Below are 12645 nucleotides of genomic sequence, written 5' to 3'. Positions count from 1 at the left end.
GGATTTCTGCGTTTTCGACCAATCATTATTATAAGTACTATTATTATTGGATAATGCTTTGTTATATATACAAGTAAGAAAATTAGATTCACGACTTTTGCGAGTACTGTACTTGGTCTGTGTTCAAGAATACTCGGATAGGCTGTACACTATTTAAATTAAAACCACCTTGTGCATTTATTTTAAAATTAATTTATCTGTATCAAGTATCTTGCTTCTTTAGGAGCTAGATTTTTCAAGTCTTCTATAATTTCTTGCATATTTTTTATGTATTTCATTATATAGTAGGACATGATCATGCTTACAGCTCGCTCAACACGCAGCGATCATGCCTGCTAGAGAACGAGTATGTGCTGCGGGAGTGTGGCGGTGAGGCGAAAGAAGAGCTCTACAAGAATGTTTCGGGGGTGTTCTTGGCTACCTGGTGCCGCTTACCACTACACTCTCACTTTTTCCAGTACGCAAGAGCGTCTAGTCTACCTTCCTCTGCCTTCTCCCTCGTTCTTCCACTGTTGATGTTCCTACTAGCAACTCTCCCATCCTGTTGGTGACCCAGGTTCAATATTCTCCTTGCTGGTGACCTGGCTTGATCACTCCCTTGCTGGTGATCATTGTACTATTCCAGGCAGGTGCTCAAAACAGGCATACTTTCAGAGGAGTAAATAATAGCATGTTCGTGTGTTGAGGTATATGTATCTTTGATTGAAAAACTATGGTGCAATTTATACCTCGCAATCTCAAAGTTATTACGAAGTGATCAGAGTCAAAGATTAAGTGATCAAAGTAATCTCCAAGTCAGATGATAAAACTGATCCAAGTGAAATATTTTGAAAATTACAGTACAGGTATAATGTGCCTGTCTTGGAAAGTAAATATGGCATTTAAGAGACATGAATGCAGGCCACTTTTATCACGTTGAAATGTGACCGTGGCCTAATAAATTGAAAAAACTTAAACTAGTACTGGATCATAAAAACTTGTCAGTTTGCGATGTACCCCTTCTGTGGTACAACGCGTAATCTGTAGAATTGTGACACCAGTAGGAAGTTGCAAGCATTTCTGTGTTCACCATTCTGTCTTTATACACAGTGCGCCTGGTATGTGCACTGTGCACCTTCTGGGTACACAGTGAGCCTGCTGTGTGCACAGTGCACCTTCTGTATGCACAGTGCGCCTGCTGTGTGCACAATGCGCCTGCTGTGTGCACAGTGCGCCTTATGTGTGCACAGTGCGCCTGCTGTGTACAGTGCGCCTGCTGTGTGTACAGTGCACCTGCTGTGTGCACAGTACGCCTGCTGTGTGCACAGTGCGCCTGCTGTGTGTACAGTGCACCTGCTGTGTGCACAGTGCGCCTGCTGTGTGTACAGTGCACCTGCTGTGTGCACAGTGCGCCTGCTGTGTGCTCAGTGCGCCTGCTTTGTGGGCTCACCTTGTAATATGATATATTTACTTAAATTCAATAGTGAAGTAATAGTCAACCCGTGAGACCTGTATAGCTGACTATTCTGGGTCCCTTCATTTCTGAACTTTTGTGTATGTTTTGCAGATATGATTTATATCTCCCTTTTTCCTGACATTCCAGAGAATGCTTAGCACTTGAACTGCTGTTTGCTTGTTACTATGTGAGGAACATAGCTCTCAGAGAAGAGTTATATTCCCATTATGACATTCGTTCAAATGCAATAGTGGGCACGTTATCAGATATCATTTGACATATTCAAAAATCTGGATTATTTTTCAATGTTATTGCATGAGACCGAGACCCATCTAAGATATACCTGTGGTTTTGTTTGTTTTATGTGTGAGATTGTATGTTGTACCAGTGGTACTGTATCAACGTAAACATGTGACACTGTTTCTATGGTATAACTATAGCACTGTTTGTACCTATTGCTCAGTCTCAAAGTATACGCGTTGCTTAGTCTCAAAGTATACATGTTGCTTAGTCTCAAAGTATTCCTGTTGCTCTGTTTCAAAATATACCTGTTGCTCTGTCTCGAGTATGCCTGTTACTGTCTCAAAATATACCTCTTGCTATCGCTCATAATATACCTATTGTCTTCAAAACACCTTGCTTCATGCACCAAAGACAATTCAAATTTAGGCAATTCATCAAAGTAATGATGAGCTGGATTTTGTTAGATCGAGGGATCAATGAATTTAAAAAAGAAAGATGTTCTCATCATTTGTTTCAAAAATGCTTCGATAACAACATTTTCAATGTTTTTTGTGACCAATGAAAGTCTAGATGTTTACAGGCTGTGCTCCATACACAGTAATTTGTGGTTGATAATGTGCCCATACAGTAGCCTACTACTGTAAAAGTAGTTTTCGTTTGGAGAAGTATATATGTAATCAACTTTCCAAATGTGTTCCCAATTTTTTTTTATTTTTTTGGGCAATTGGTTGTTCATCATAGCACTGCATTATAACTGTGGGATTGGATTTATCTTTTGATGATGCTCGATTGATTGCCTCTTGTGATGACAGTTTGTGATTAAATTTATCTCATGATGATGCTGTGATTGAATTTATCTTGTAATAATGATTAGCAATTAATCTTACCTTGGGATGATTTGTGATTAAATTCTTCTCATGAGTATGCTTTTGTGATATATTGGCATTTTACTAACCATTTCTCTTTAGGCTTCTTTTTTTATTTCGTTTTGTTTTTCTTTGCAATTTTGTTAATAGGCTTAATCTTTTCTAATGCTTCTTGATTTGTGATTTGTCATCATCTGAAGCAACATTTTATAATGTCTTATATAATAGGAGGCTGCTATTAACTACAGTGGATATCTTTTATATTGCTAGCCTCTTCCAACCCATTAATCATTTGCTGTAATTATAAATACAAATATTGCATTATGTAGGTGGGTGATTCTGCGAACACTGTATCAAATTGTCCTCAAACAATATTTTTATGCAAGAGATGCAAGTGTAGAAAACGTGGTGGTATTGAGGAATTATTTCCATGTGAATTGTATGCTCTTTTTTGTGTTAAAACTTCACTGAGCGGCATCACGTCATACCTTAGAAAGCTTCGTTTGGATCACACTCACGTTTATATGTAAACTCGGGTTCATAATAACTGGTCGAGTTATATCATTTGTACAGTTTTAACTCCATTAATGGAGTTAAAACTTTGTCATCAGTTTTGTATTGAAAAACTCCACTTTCCCAGTGGTGTCACGTCTTGTAAACAGAGGCTTCTATTATCAAGATCAACAATACTGCTATTGTTGATCATCTTTTCAGTAAATCTTTATAGTATGATACTAGTACTGAGAACATAAGCTGTTATATTTAAGAGTGATAATTACCATGTGATCAATATATTGAGTTTTATATAAAAGTCTTGTGTTCTGAGAGACGCAACTCGTGGTGTCTTTCAAGGTGATATTAAAATATTTATTTACCTATCATATATACCCCTCTCCTAATGTTCTGTATATGTATGTTTTGATCTCAACCATGTGTATATATTTTATGAAAACACTATCGCTGGGTGCTGAATAAAGTGTGGTACTGCAGTATTTTCCACAATACTCATAGAGATATAAGATTTATGTACTTGTGCTTGCAGTTCTCGTGAGTGTATAACCAGTACACGAATGTTGTGATGACATGGTCTGGAGTTAGTCAGGAGTTGGCATAAATCACACATCAATCTTTAAGTAATTTGCTGGTGCAATCTTAAATTACTAAGTAATAACAGAAGTTATTTGTGTCATGTTGAAATTTAGTATTTATATTAATAAATTCACTATAAACATGTGCATGTTAATTGTATTATTCCTTTTAACATTTGCTTTGGATTGGTAAAGGAATAGACACACATTATGTTTTTCAGCGAGAAATTCTGTTGGCTAATAATTATTCCAACCAAATGCTAATTACATGAAGGTCCGACTTCCACACTGCTGCTTGCCTCTTCCTCCGCTCTGTTTCGCTTAGCTTACACTGCTGTTACCTATTGATGGCCTGCCTTATACTGCTATTACCTAATTGGTGATCTACCTTGTACTGCTGTTACCAAATTGGTGATCTGCTTTACATTGCTGTCACCTATTGGTGGTCTGCCTTCCATTGCTGTTACTTATTGGTGGTCTGCCTTCCATTGCTGTTACCTATTGGTGGTCTACCTTACATTGCTGTTGCCTATCTTCTGTAGCAGGTCTGCCTCACACTCTTGCTATGCAATCCCTCTCATATCTGCCTTTATCGACAATCTGAATGCTATGCATGATTATTAAACTATTATACAGCTAGATTGCAAATGTTGTTCCCTTTCTTTCCACTTAGAAATTATAATTTGCAAAATCCAGTGTAGGATGTCAGGTGTTTGCATTGTTTCCTCACACTAAGGGTGACACTCTTGCAAGGTTGTCACTCTTGCAGGGCTGTCACTCTTGCAGGGCTGTCACTCTTGCAGGATTGTTACTTTTGCAGGGCTTTTACTCTTACAGGAATGTCACTCTTGCTGAATTGTCAGTCGTGCAGGGCTGTCACTCTTGCAAGGCTGTCACTCTTGCAGGGATGTCATTCTCAATAGGGTGTCACTCTTGCAGGGATGTCATTCTCAATAGGGTGTCACTCTTGCAGGGATGTCATTCTCAATAGGGTGTCACTCTTGCAGGGATGTCATTCTCAATAGGGTGTCACTCGGTTGCGTGCCACTGGTATTGATATATCATTTGCTGAGGTGTCACTTGGGTGCCAATCTACTCTTGTTTAAAAAATAATGAAAACCTTCACTTATCACAGTGATAAACAGTCAGGAATGTGTGATCTCTAACCCGCGGGTGTTTCTCGAGGCCACCAGTCCCTCTTAGCCTGCATATCACGCACTATTTGTAAAATAAAACTATACAAGTGTCAAGGAATTCCTGAACACAAAGTATGAGATGCTTCCACAAATTAAAGAAAAAAAATCCTTTAAATGGATGATGTCCCTAGCAGCAATCAGTTGTCAGAAATCTCACAATGACTACAGTATTAGAATACATTTAGAGATTTGTAGGGAATGGACACACCTGGGCAGATGTCACTTGGTAACACAATAAAATATATGTCAATTCACTTCAGTTTTTAATGTCTTTGCCTTTAATTTTTTTTAGATTCTTCTTAAACAAAGACCATTCAAGTATTATTTAATCAGGAAAAGTCATCTAATCCCTCAACTGAGTTAATGCAATTCACGTGTGATCCGACCAGCCTGAAATCTATATTGGTTGGATAACTCTTAATGTAATCAAACACAAAACAAATGATATATAATTTTTTTTAATAGGTTAAAGGGTGACCACGAGCCTCAGTCACAGCCCAAAAACAAAAATACATATTGTGTACCAAGATTTTATTTTCTGAAATCTAAAATATAATATTTATATCATTTTGATCACGATCATTTAACATTAAAAGCTGACTATGAGGCTCTTTGCTATTTTTCAAGATTTTATTTACTATTTTCTGCTATATAAAGTTAATATTAAATTTATATGTATGTTGCAACAATAAATTCTAATGACCCCTCAAGAATTCGAACGAAGGCCACTAGGCCACCTTACAGGCACGCACGCGCGCGAACACACACACACACACACACACACACACACACACACACACACACACACACACACACACACACACACACACACACACACACACACACACACACACACACACACGCATGGATACATGCACCCATACAGCTATGCATGCACACACACATTCACATGAGATGCATGAGCGCACATACGTAAGTACGTGCATACAATACTCTATGTGCAGTAATTTGTTATCAGTTTGCAAATGAAGTATACATTTATACTTCAAAATGTACACGTTTTGTACACTTAAAAGTGTACAAAGTGTACGTTTTGTAGTGTACATCACTAGAAATAAATATGTATAATATAAACATGTGCAACACTGAATGGTATATAATTTATATATGTATATGATTTAATATATAATAGTTTTTACACAAACATATACAGTAAGTATACATATCACATATAGAAGTATAATATATATATATATATATATATATATATATATATATATATATATATATATATATATATATACATATATATATATATATATACATATAATTTGTGTGTGTTTACTCTTTTTATCTGCAGAATCGAGCTATTAGCTCTTGGACCCCGCCTTTCTAACCAATTTATTTTTTCTATATTATGTCTACTACATATATTTCTCTTACACAACCACATACACACACATACACATCCCCAGGAAGCACCCCGTAGCAGCTGTCTAGCTCCCAGGTACCTATTTAGTGCTAGGTGAACAGGCACACCAGGGTGAAAGAAACTCTGGCCATTATGCCCAGCTCTGTGCGGGAGTGTGTGTATGGATATATTTATGTGCATATATTATTCCATGCTGCAGATGAGATCACTCATAAATAAATATATGTGACCAGTTTCTAATAATATTTTGTCAGCTGATGGCACAGGATACCGAAATTCCAGCCATCAATATCAAAACAGAATGAGAGGACGCTGCCATATTTAACATTAATGGAGGAACAGCTTCGGCTTCTTTAGAATGTGTACAACGTGAAGAATGATTTCTTCAGTTTGCTGGCATTAAGAGTAGACTATGAATACTGAGGTAAATTGAACTGCCATGAACCAGAGAGAGGCTGGTGACGCAGTTGGTGTGAACCTTGCATGTTGCAAGGTTCAACAACAGGTACGAATAGTTAATTTTAAAAGGGTGTAGCTGTTTTAGAGGTTGGGTATTATGCAGTAGAATGTTCGGGTGTAACCCATCGGGATTCCTTGTGAAGCTGTCTCGCTGAGATTGCTCCATGCAATCGGTCACATCAGCTGTAGGAGTTCAGTTTGGTTTGCTGCGACCAGAGCCAAAACCTGCCCCTTCCCCCCCACCCTACCTTAGAAAGGCGCAGAGAGTGAGTTGCAATTCACCACCACCTTGAGAAAGCTCCAGAAAGTCAAAGCCTTACAAACAACTGGGGTGATAACAAGCCGTATGCCTCGAAATCGCCAAAGAAATCTGCAGACAATTCACACAGAAAAAGAGAAACATTCAAAATTAGAGCGAAACTCACGTTACTAAATGCCATTACATTTAGTAATATGACGTAGACGAGCACTATTGTCGTCTCGTAACTCCACTTGGCCAAATCCCGGGTACGTCGGTCCACACAACACTACATAAGTCCAGCAGCTAACACAATGCTACTACCGATGGCAGCCACTTTGTCTTCTCACAGGATCAAGTTAGGAGTTCTGGACTGCCTTAGGTGAACTACCCTCCTCAGCACAATCGCCTCCTCACGTCACCTCTGTGAACATAAACCTCATTAGCTAGACAGACAGTATACTGGAAGGCCTTAGGATAACACCCTTCCACCAGGAAACTGAAATTCTAATTGCATGCACAACCTAGATGGCGTTGATATCGTTATGCCACCCACCAGAGGTTATTATCATTGACCTCACCTCCTAACTGAGGTATGAAACAGGACCCTTTCACCTCCCCCAACAGATGGCGATGTCTGCGTCTCAGACATACCTGAGAGTTAGAGTGCAGGTCCATGGATGGCACCGAAATCGCCACTCCACACTCCAGCAACGGTGTTGATACCGTAACATTGGGCAGTGCTTCTTTTGCTTTGCTCAGGAAGTACCTCTTTTCTTCGGCGGTCCTGAAGGATGTAGGGAAGTGACAGCTTCATGTGCCATTTGGCCTGTGCTTCCATAGCTGTTACTGTGGATTACTTAAAGGCATGTTTGCACTTAGCTGCGGTCTTGCAGGTTTGGATCCTCGTGGAGGGAGCTCTCTGGGCAGCTCAATGAGCATGTGGTACTACTCTGGATGTAGAGATCCTGAAATCTTTGTTTTTTGCCTTGGCAGCTTTGCCCAGAATGCTCACCCTTCTCCTTTATGAGGAGATGGCGTCATTTTACTCGGCCGTCCTCGTATGTCGATAGGTGTTGGCTTCTTCATTAGATTTGGCTTGTTCCGTTTCCTTTTGTCTGCCTCTCTTTTCTTGTTCTCCTTCTAGAAGATGTAGTATGTCAAGTTTGGTCTGTAGCAGCCTTCTCCAGTAAACTTATTTATAACTTTTTGTTTTCTTTGGTTTCTGCCCCTCACTCAGAAGTGGTCTGGTAGGGTTGGCATCTGTCTGCTAATGGTCGAGGTAGATCCTTGGGAATCAGATTTAAAGGACATTATGTTTTTCAGCGTGAGTTCCTTTTCTGCTGGAAATCACAACTATACGTCGCAGAAAAGTGGCTTTACTCATGATATGCGCCAGATCTTTCGCAGTTTGCCGCTTGGACACTGATATAAGAGGGCGTGTTGCTCATTTTGCTAGTTTCTGGTCCCACGATTCATGGGCTTTTTGGATTATTTCAGGTAGTCTGCAGTAGATTTGGTCAGTCCCTTTCCCTTATCTAGGATATGGTCTTTCAGGTCAGATATCCTCCCCAGCTGTGTCTGGTCATTGCGGGCTGGGTGGCCTCAGTTGCTCCGAACCGAGAGTAGGTTGGGAGCAATTCCCAACCGGTCGGTCTAGATGACCTCATTCCTTTGGTAGTGTTCTAGTTGCTCCCGGTCCCGAAAAGAAACTCGGCTCTGCCCATTCTGGAGTCAGATTTGGGGAAGGGGGGTTACTTCTGGCTACTTGATGGCAAGAACATCCTTAGTTTCCATCGCTTTTAGCCCGCTTCTTTAGCGCTTCTAACGCCTTTAGTTACTTTTATACTTTCCATTCAAAAAACTATTTTGAGCAAGTCATTATGATGAATATTGTCATTCCTGATGTTCAGTATAATTGCTCACTTATTCTTCTTGGCTTTAAAACCTTTTATAAATAAACATGTAATGAAATTCCTTTGCAATAAGTTGCAAAAACATTTAGTTTGTTGAAACTTCAATGTGTATGAGCCTGCAAAGAAGTGTAATGCCATAGACTCTTAGAGCAACAGTCAGACCCGTTTCATACAAGTGTGGGCAGAAATGCTGCCCAGTCACTATCCATCAGCAGCAGAATCCACAGAATACAAGCTTTATTTATGAATTCTATTTGGATTCACTAGATTCATTCACTAGGCCATGGCGTAAACACCATGGCCTAGTGAAACCAGAGACTGATTCTGCAATTCATCGAGTGTGATAGAATAAGTAGCTGGAATGTGTAAACGCCAGGATCTCCTATCACCAAGAACCCCAACGGCTGGAGTTGAGAAACGTGAGCTTTGAACAACATTGTGCTTCTTAAAACTTAATTCTATTTACTTTTGGGAAAATCGAAGTCTCTCGAATACTTCCTTTTATCCTGAGGTAAACAGGAAATTAATTTGTTATAACCTCTGCAGGCATGCAATGTTATAAGAAGGTCAATGCTAACTCCTCCAATATCGGATTGATAGAAATATTGGCTTTAACATCGTATAAAAGCTAGAGAGAAACAGAGCATTCAGAAAACGTATTCTAAAAGTATTGTTGCACAGGCATAAAAATACTTTGCACATCTCTGGAGGTGAATGGAACACCCTGAAGCTAACATATGTCATGAAGGTGCACACTGACAAGAGTGCCCTCGCTTAATAGTTGTGTACTAGTGCATGTACAATGTAGTGATTGGAGTCACTACATTGTGGAGAGTAGGTGGTGGGTTGTCATGGAGTTCGATTAAGCAATGATACTCGTGATAGCATGCCCTTGGAGGATCATTATAATATTCGGTAGATACCGTGGTGGTGATGATAACAGGGACCTAGGACTACAATCAAGGGGTTCAGTTCTAGTAGTTCTGGGAAAATTGCTGAAAGGTTCAGTAATGATGTTGGTGGTGGTGGTGGTAGCGTGGGCCCTGGGAGGCAGGGATGACGGAGGCATCGTGTGGGATGGAGAAGAACTGCTTTTGCCAGCGGTAGAGAGGTGGGCCAAAGCTGAAACAGTATTTCTTTTGCAATGGCTCCGATGACGCCGTCCAGTACATAATGTAGAAGTTGCACATCTCATCCTTGTTGAAGGGCCTGTTGGAGAGCAAGAGGCAGTGATGAAGCATTAATCAATATAGACGCTCCACCCAAGATGTGTCACAATACCATTATCATCACCATTATTTTGCTTATGACAAAAATACTGGGAAAAGTTTAATTTCCGTTATTCAAACAATTTAATTGAAACGGTATGTTATATATGTAGAGTACAAATGTATGTGCATATGGATGTCATAATTTATTCTTAAATAGCCATAGATATAATTGTAATTAATTATCAAAATGCAGTAAATAAGCAGATCAACAGAATTTTGTATTTGTCTTCATTACCAAGTGAGGCAACGCTCTCCATCAACCATATACACAAATGTTTAAAATAACAATATTTATTGTTAATGCCCGTAAGAAGATACACCAGGTATTTACTGTATAGAACTGTATACAGTATTTTACATTCAAATGGCTTATCTAGACAGGACGACAATCAAGTAAAAATCAAGTAGGGTTATTTCTTCAGTTCAGATTAAACTGAGGGTGGATCAGGCTTAACCGTGGACTGAATAGGTTCAGATTAAATGGTGCCAAACACTTCTAAAGGTGTCTGTGTAAGTGGTTGGGAGAGGGTGGAACTACAAGAAACAAGCTTCAATGCTCTGTTCAAAGGATCATAATTATAATATACAAACGACACAACAGTATACACATAGACAGGCACCAATCATGCATTTTTTAAAGTTATAATCTACATACAAATCTTAAGGTACTCACCGGTTGGTTAAAGCAGATGACACATCTTCAGAGGAGGAGGAGGAGAACCCTGCAAAAGTCTCTTTGATGATGGAAAGGGCAGGCTGCTCCTGTAGTGTGGATGGCGTAGTTCTTTGGTGGGTTGACACGTACAGGGTGTGGTACTCATATGTTAGTGGAATGGGTAGTTAATCTATTGGGGTGGTACCAAAAAAGGGTTGATATATTGTGTTAGAAGAATTGTTAATTCTCAAGTGAGTAAATGGGGAAGTGATTATATTGTGCATTAGGGGGAGGGCGAGGTTGTTCCTTGGTTTAAAGTAGAATATTTACATGTGAGAGAGAGTATGGTTCTCTGGTTTGTTTAGTTTCTGGTGGGTTAAGCTGGTGGTTCTCTGTGTTTGGACGCGTCTCTGGTTGACAAAGGAAGGGCAGTGACCCATTGACGGCTGAGAAGGAGGTTTTCTGATTGGTTAGGGGAAAGTGGGGTAGACTCTTGTTGACTAGCTAAAGAGGTGGTTACATGCTTGGAAAAGGAGAGGTAGTAGTTCTCGTGTATAGATAGAAGGATTAGGGTTATTCTCAATTTAATACAAAAAAGACGGCAGGTCTCTGATTTTTAGTGTTTTGATTTAGGTATCAGGTTTAAGGACATTAACCACTCGGCACTGAATGGCCTGTGTATCTTTCCCAGAACACCATCTTTCAGTCATTTTATTTCCTGATCCGCCGGTACTTCATGGAGCATTTTAACAGAGCAGCTCGTTCTCGCAAGCATTCTCAACGCCAAGAAACTGTCATACTAGAGTACTTCAGCCCAACCAACCAGAGGACACACGAACAGAAAACAGGACATTATATCTATTTCGCAAGCCGCTACCATTTTCTTGTACATCAGTTTTTGGTCTTTGGTAAAGCATACGTCAAAATGTGACGTGCTGTAAAGAGATCAGCCTACCAGTGGTAGGGTGATCACATTTCCTTGAGACAAATACATTGTGATGGCAAAAACGAGTTATGTAATATTCTATATTCGTGAAAAAGTAAGATGATAAAAAAAAGTTTTATTACAAAACATGCTGAGTTTACAATTATTCTTCGGTGACATAACCCATGCTAAAATTTACTACAAATTTACTAAAATTTACTCAAATTTATATACTAAAAGCCAGAGTGTTTTCAGCATCTTTATGTTTCTGACTACGTAGATGTTAGTTGATGTCGCTGCTTCCTCCACGAGCAACGGAACAATGGACATTACACTGTTGGCAGATCACTTTTGTTCCATCACCTCACAGTTTGTCCTGTTTAATCAATTTGAATTCCATCTGGAGATCGTAATTAAAACTGCAGTTTTGTCTCTTTGACATTTACAAGGATAGACCTAAAGCTTTAACAAATATGAAGTTTAAGCCACCGGCATAGAATAACAAAGCCAGGGGTTAACATAGAGGCAAAGCAAAAACTAACGCTAGTGCAGTGAAGACGTGCAAGGCTTGCCAACATGTATATGTTATTTTTGTATAATAATAAAAATAATAATAATTTATTTTCAAGAAGGTACAATGGGTTTGTGAGAGTACATAATATTGGTATTATATTCTTGCAAAGCCACTAACACGCACAGCGTTTCGGGCAGAAACAGGCAGCGTTTCTCATACCGATAATTAGTATCTAACAATGCAATTCTGTGGTTATACGAATTACTGGAAGCCGTGATGCTGATATGCGATTGCTGGTTATGAATAATAATTTGTGATTGATCTATTTTAAAATATATTTATAGTTTTTATTAAAAACGGAACAGGATTGATATTTTTATTAAAACGACGGGACGGCCGGGAAATATGACAACAAATAACAGTATTGTCGCATTCAAAACGGTACG

At 39.2% G+C, this 12645-nt stretch overlaps 2 protein-coding genes across 4 annotated transcripts in view; one reads left to right on the top strand and one right to left on the bottom strand.

The window, feature by feature from the left end:
• The window catches only part of LOC123765108 (uncharacterized), a 54987-nt gene extending 51214 nt beyond the window's left edge, over positions 1–3773 (top strand). For all 3 annotated transcript variants that reach the window (XM_045753578.2, XM_045753579.2, XM_069333550.1), the window contains one exon: positions 308–3773. In XM_045753578.2, the coding sequence (XP_045609534.1) occupies positions 308–551 (244 nt within the window). In that variant the 3' untranslated portion in view covers positions 552–3773. The remainder of the gene's footprint in view (positions 1–307) is intronic.
• Positions 3774–9703: 5930 nt separating this feature from the next.
• Positions 9704–12645, bottom strand: part of Phm (Peptidylglycine-alpha-hydroxylating monooxygenase) — a 71637-nt gene continuing 68695 nt past the window's right edge. The window contains exon 9 of the mRNA XM_045753576.2: positions 9704–10043. Within this exon, the coding sequence (XP_045609532.1) occupies positions 9839–10043 (205 nt within the window). The 3' untranslated portion in view covers positions 9704–9838. The remainder of the gene's footprint in view (positions 10044–12645) is intronic.

This window comes from Procambarus clarkii, chromosome 29, assembly GCF_040958095.1.
Source record: "Procambarus clarkii isolate CNS0578487 chromosome 29, FALCON_Pclarkii_2.0, whole genome shotgun sequence".
NCBI classification, from domain to species: domain Eukaryota; kingdom Metazoa; phylum Arthropoda; class Malacostraca; order Decapoda; family Cambaridae; genus Procambarus; species Procambarus clarkii.
Note: the sequence above shows the minus strand (reverse complement) of the source record. Positions and strands in the feature narration are given on the sequence as shown.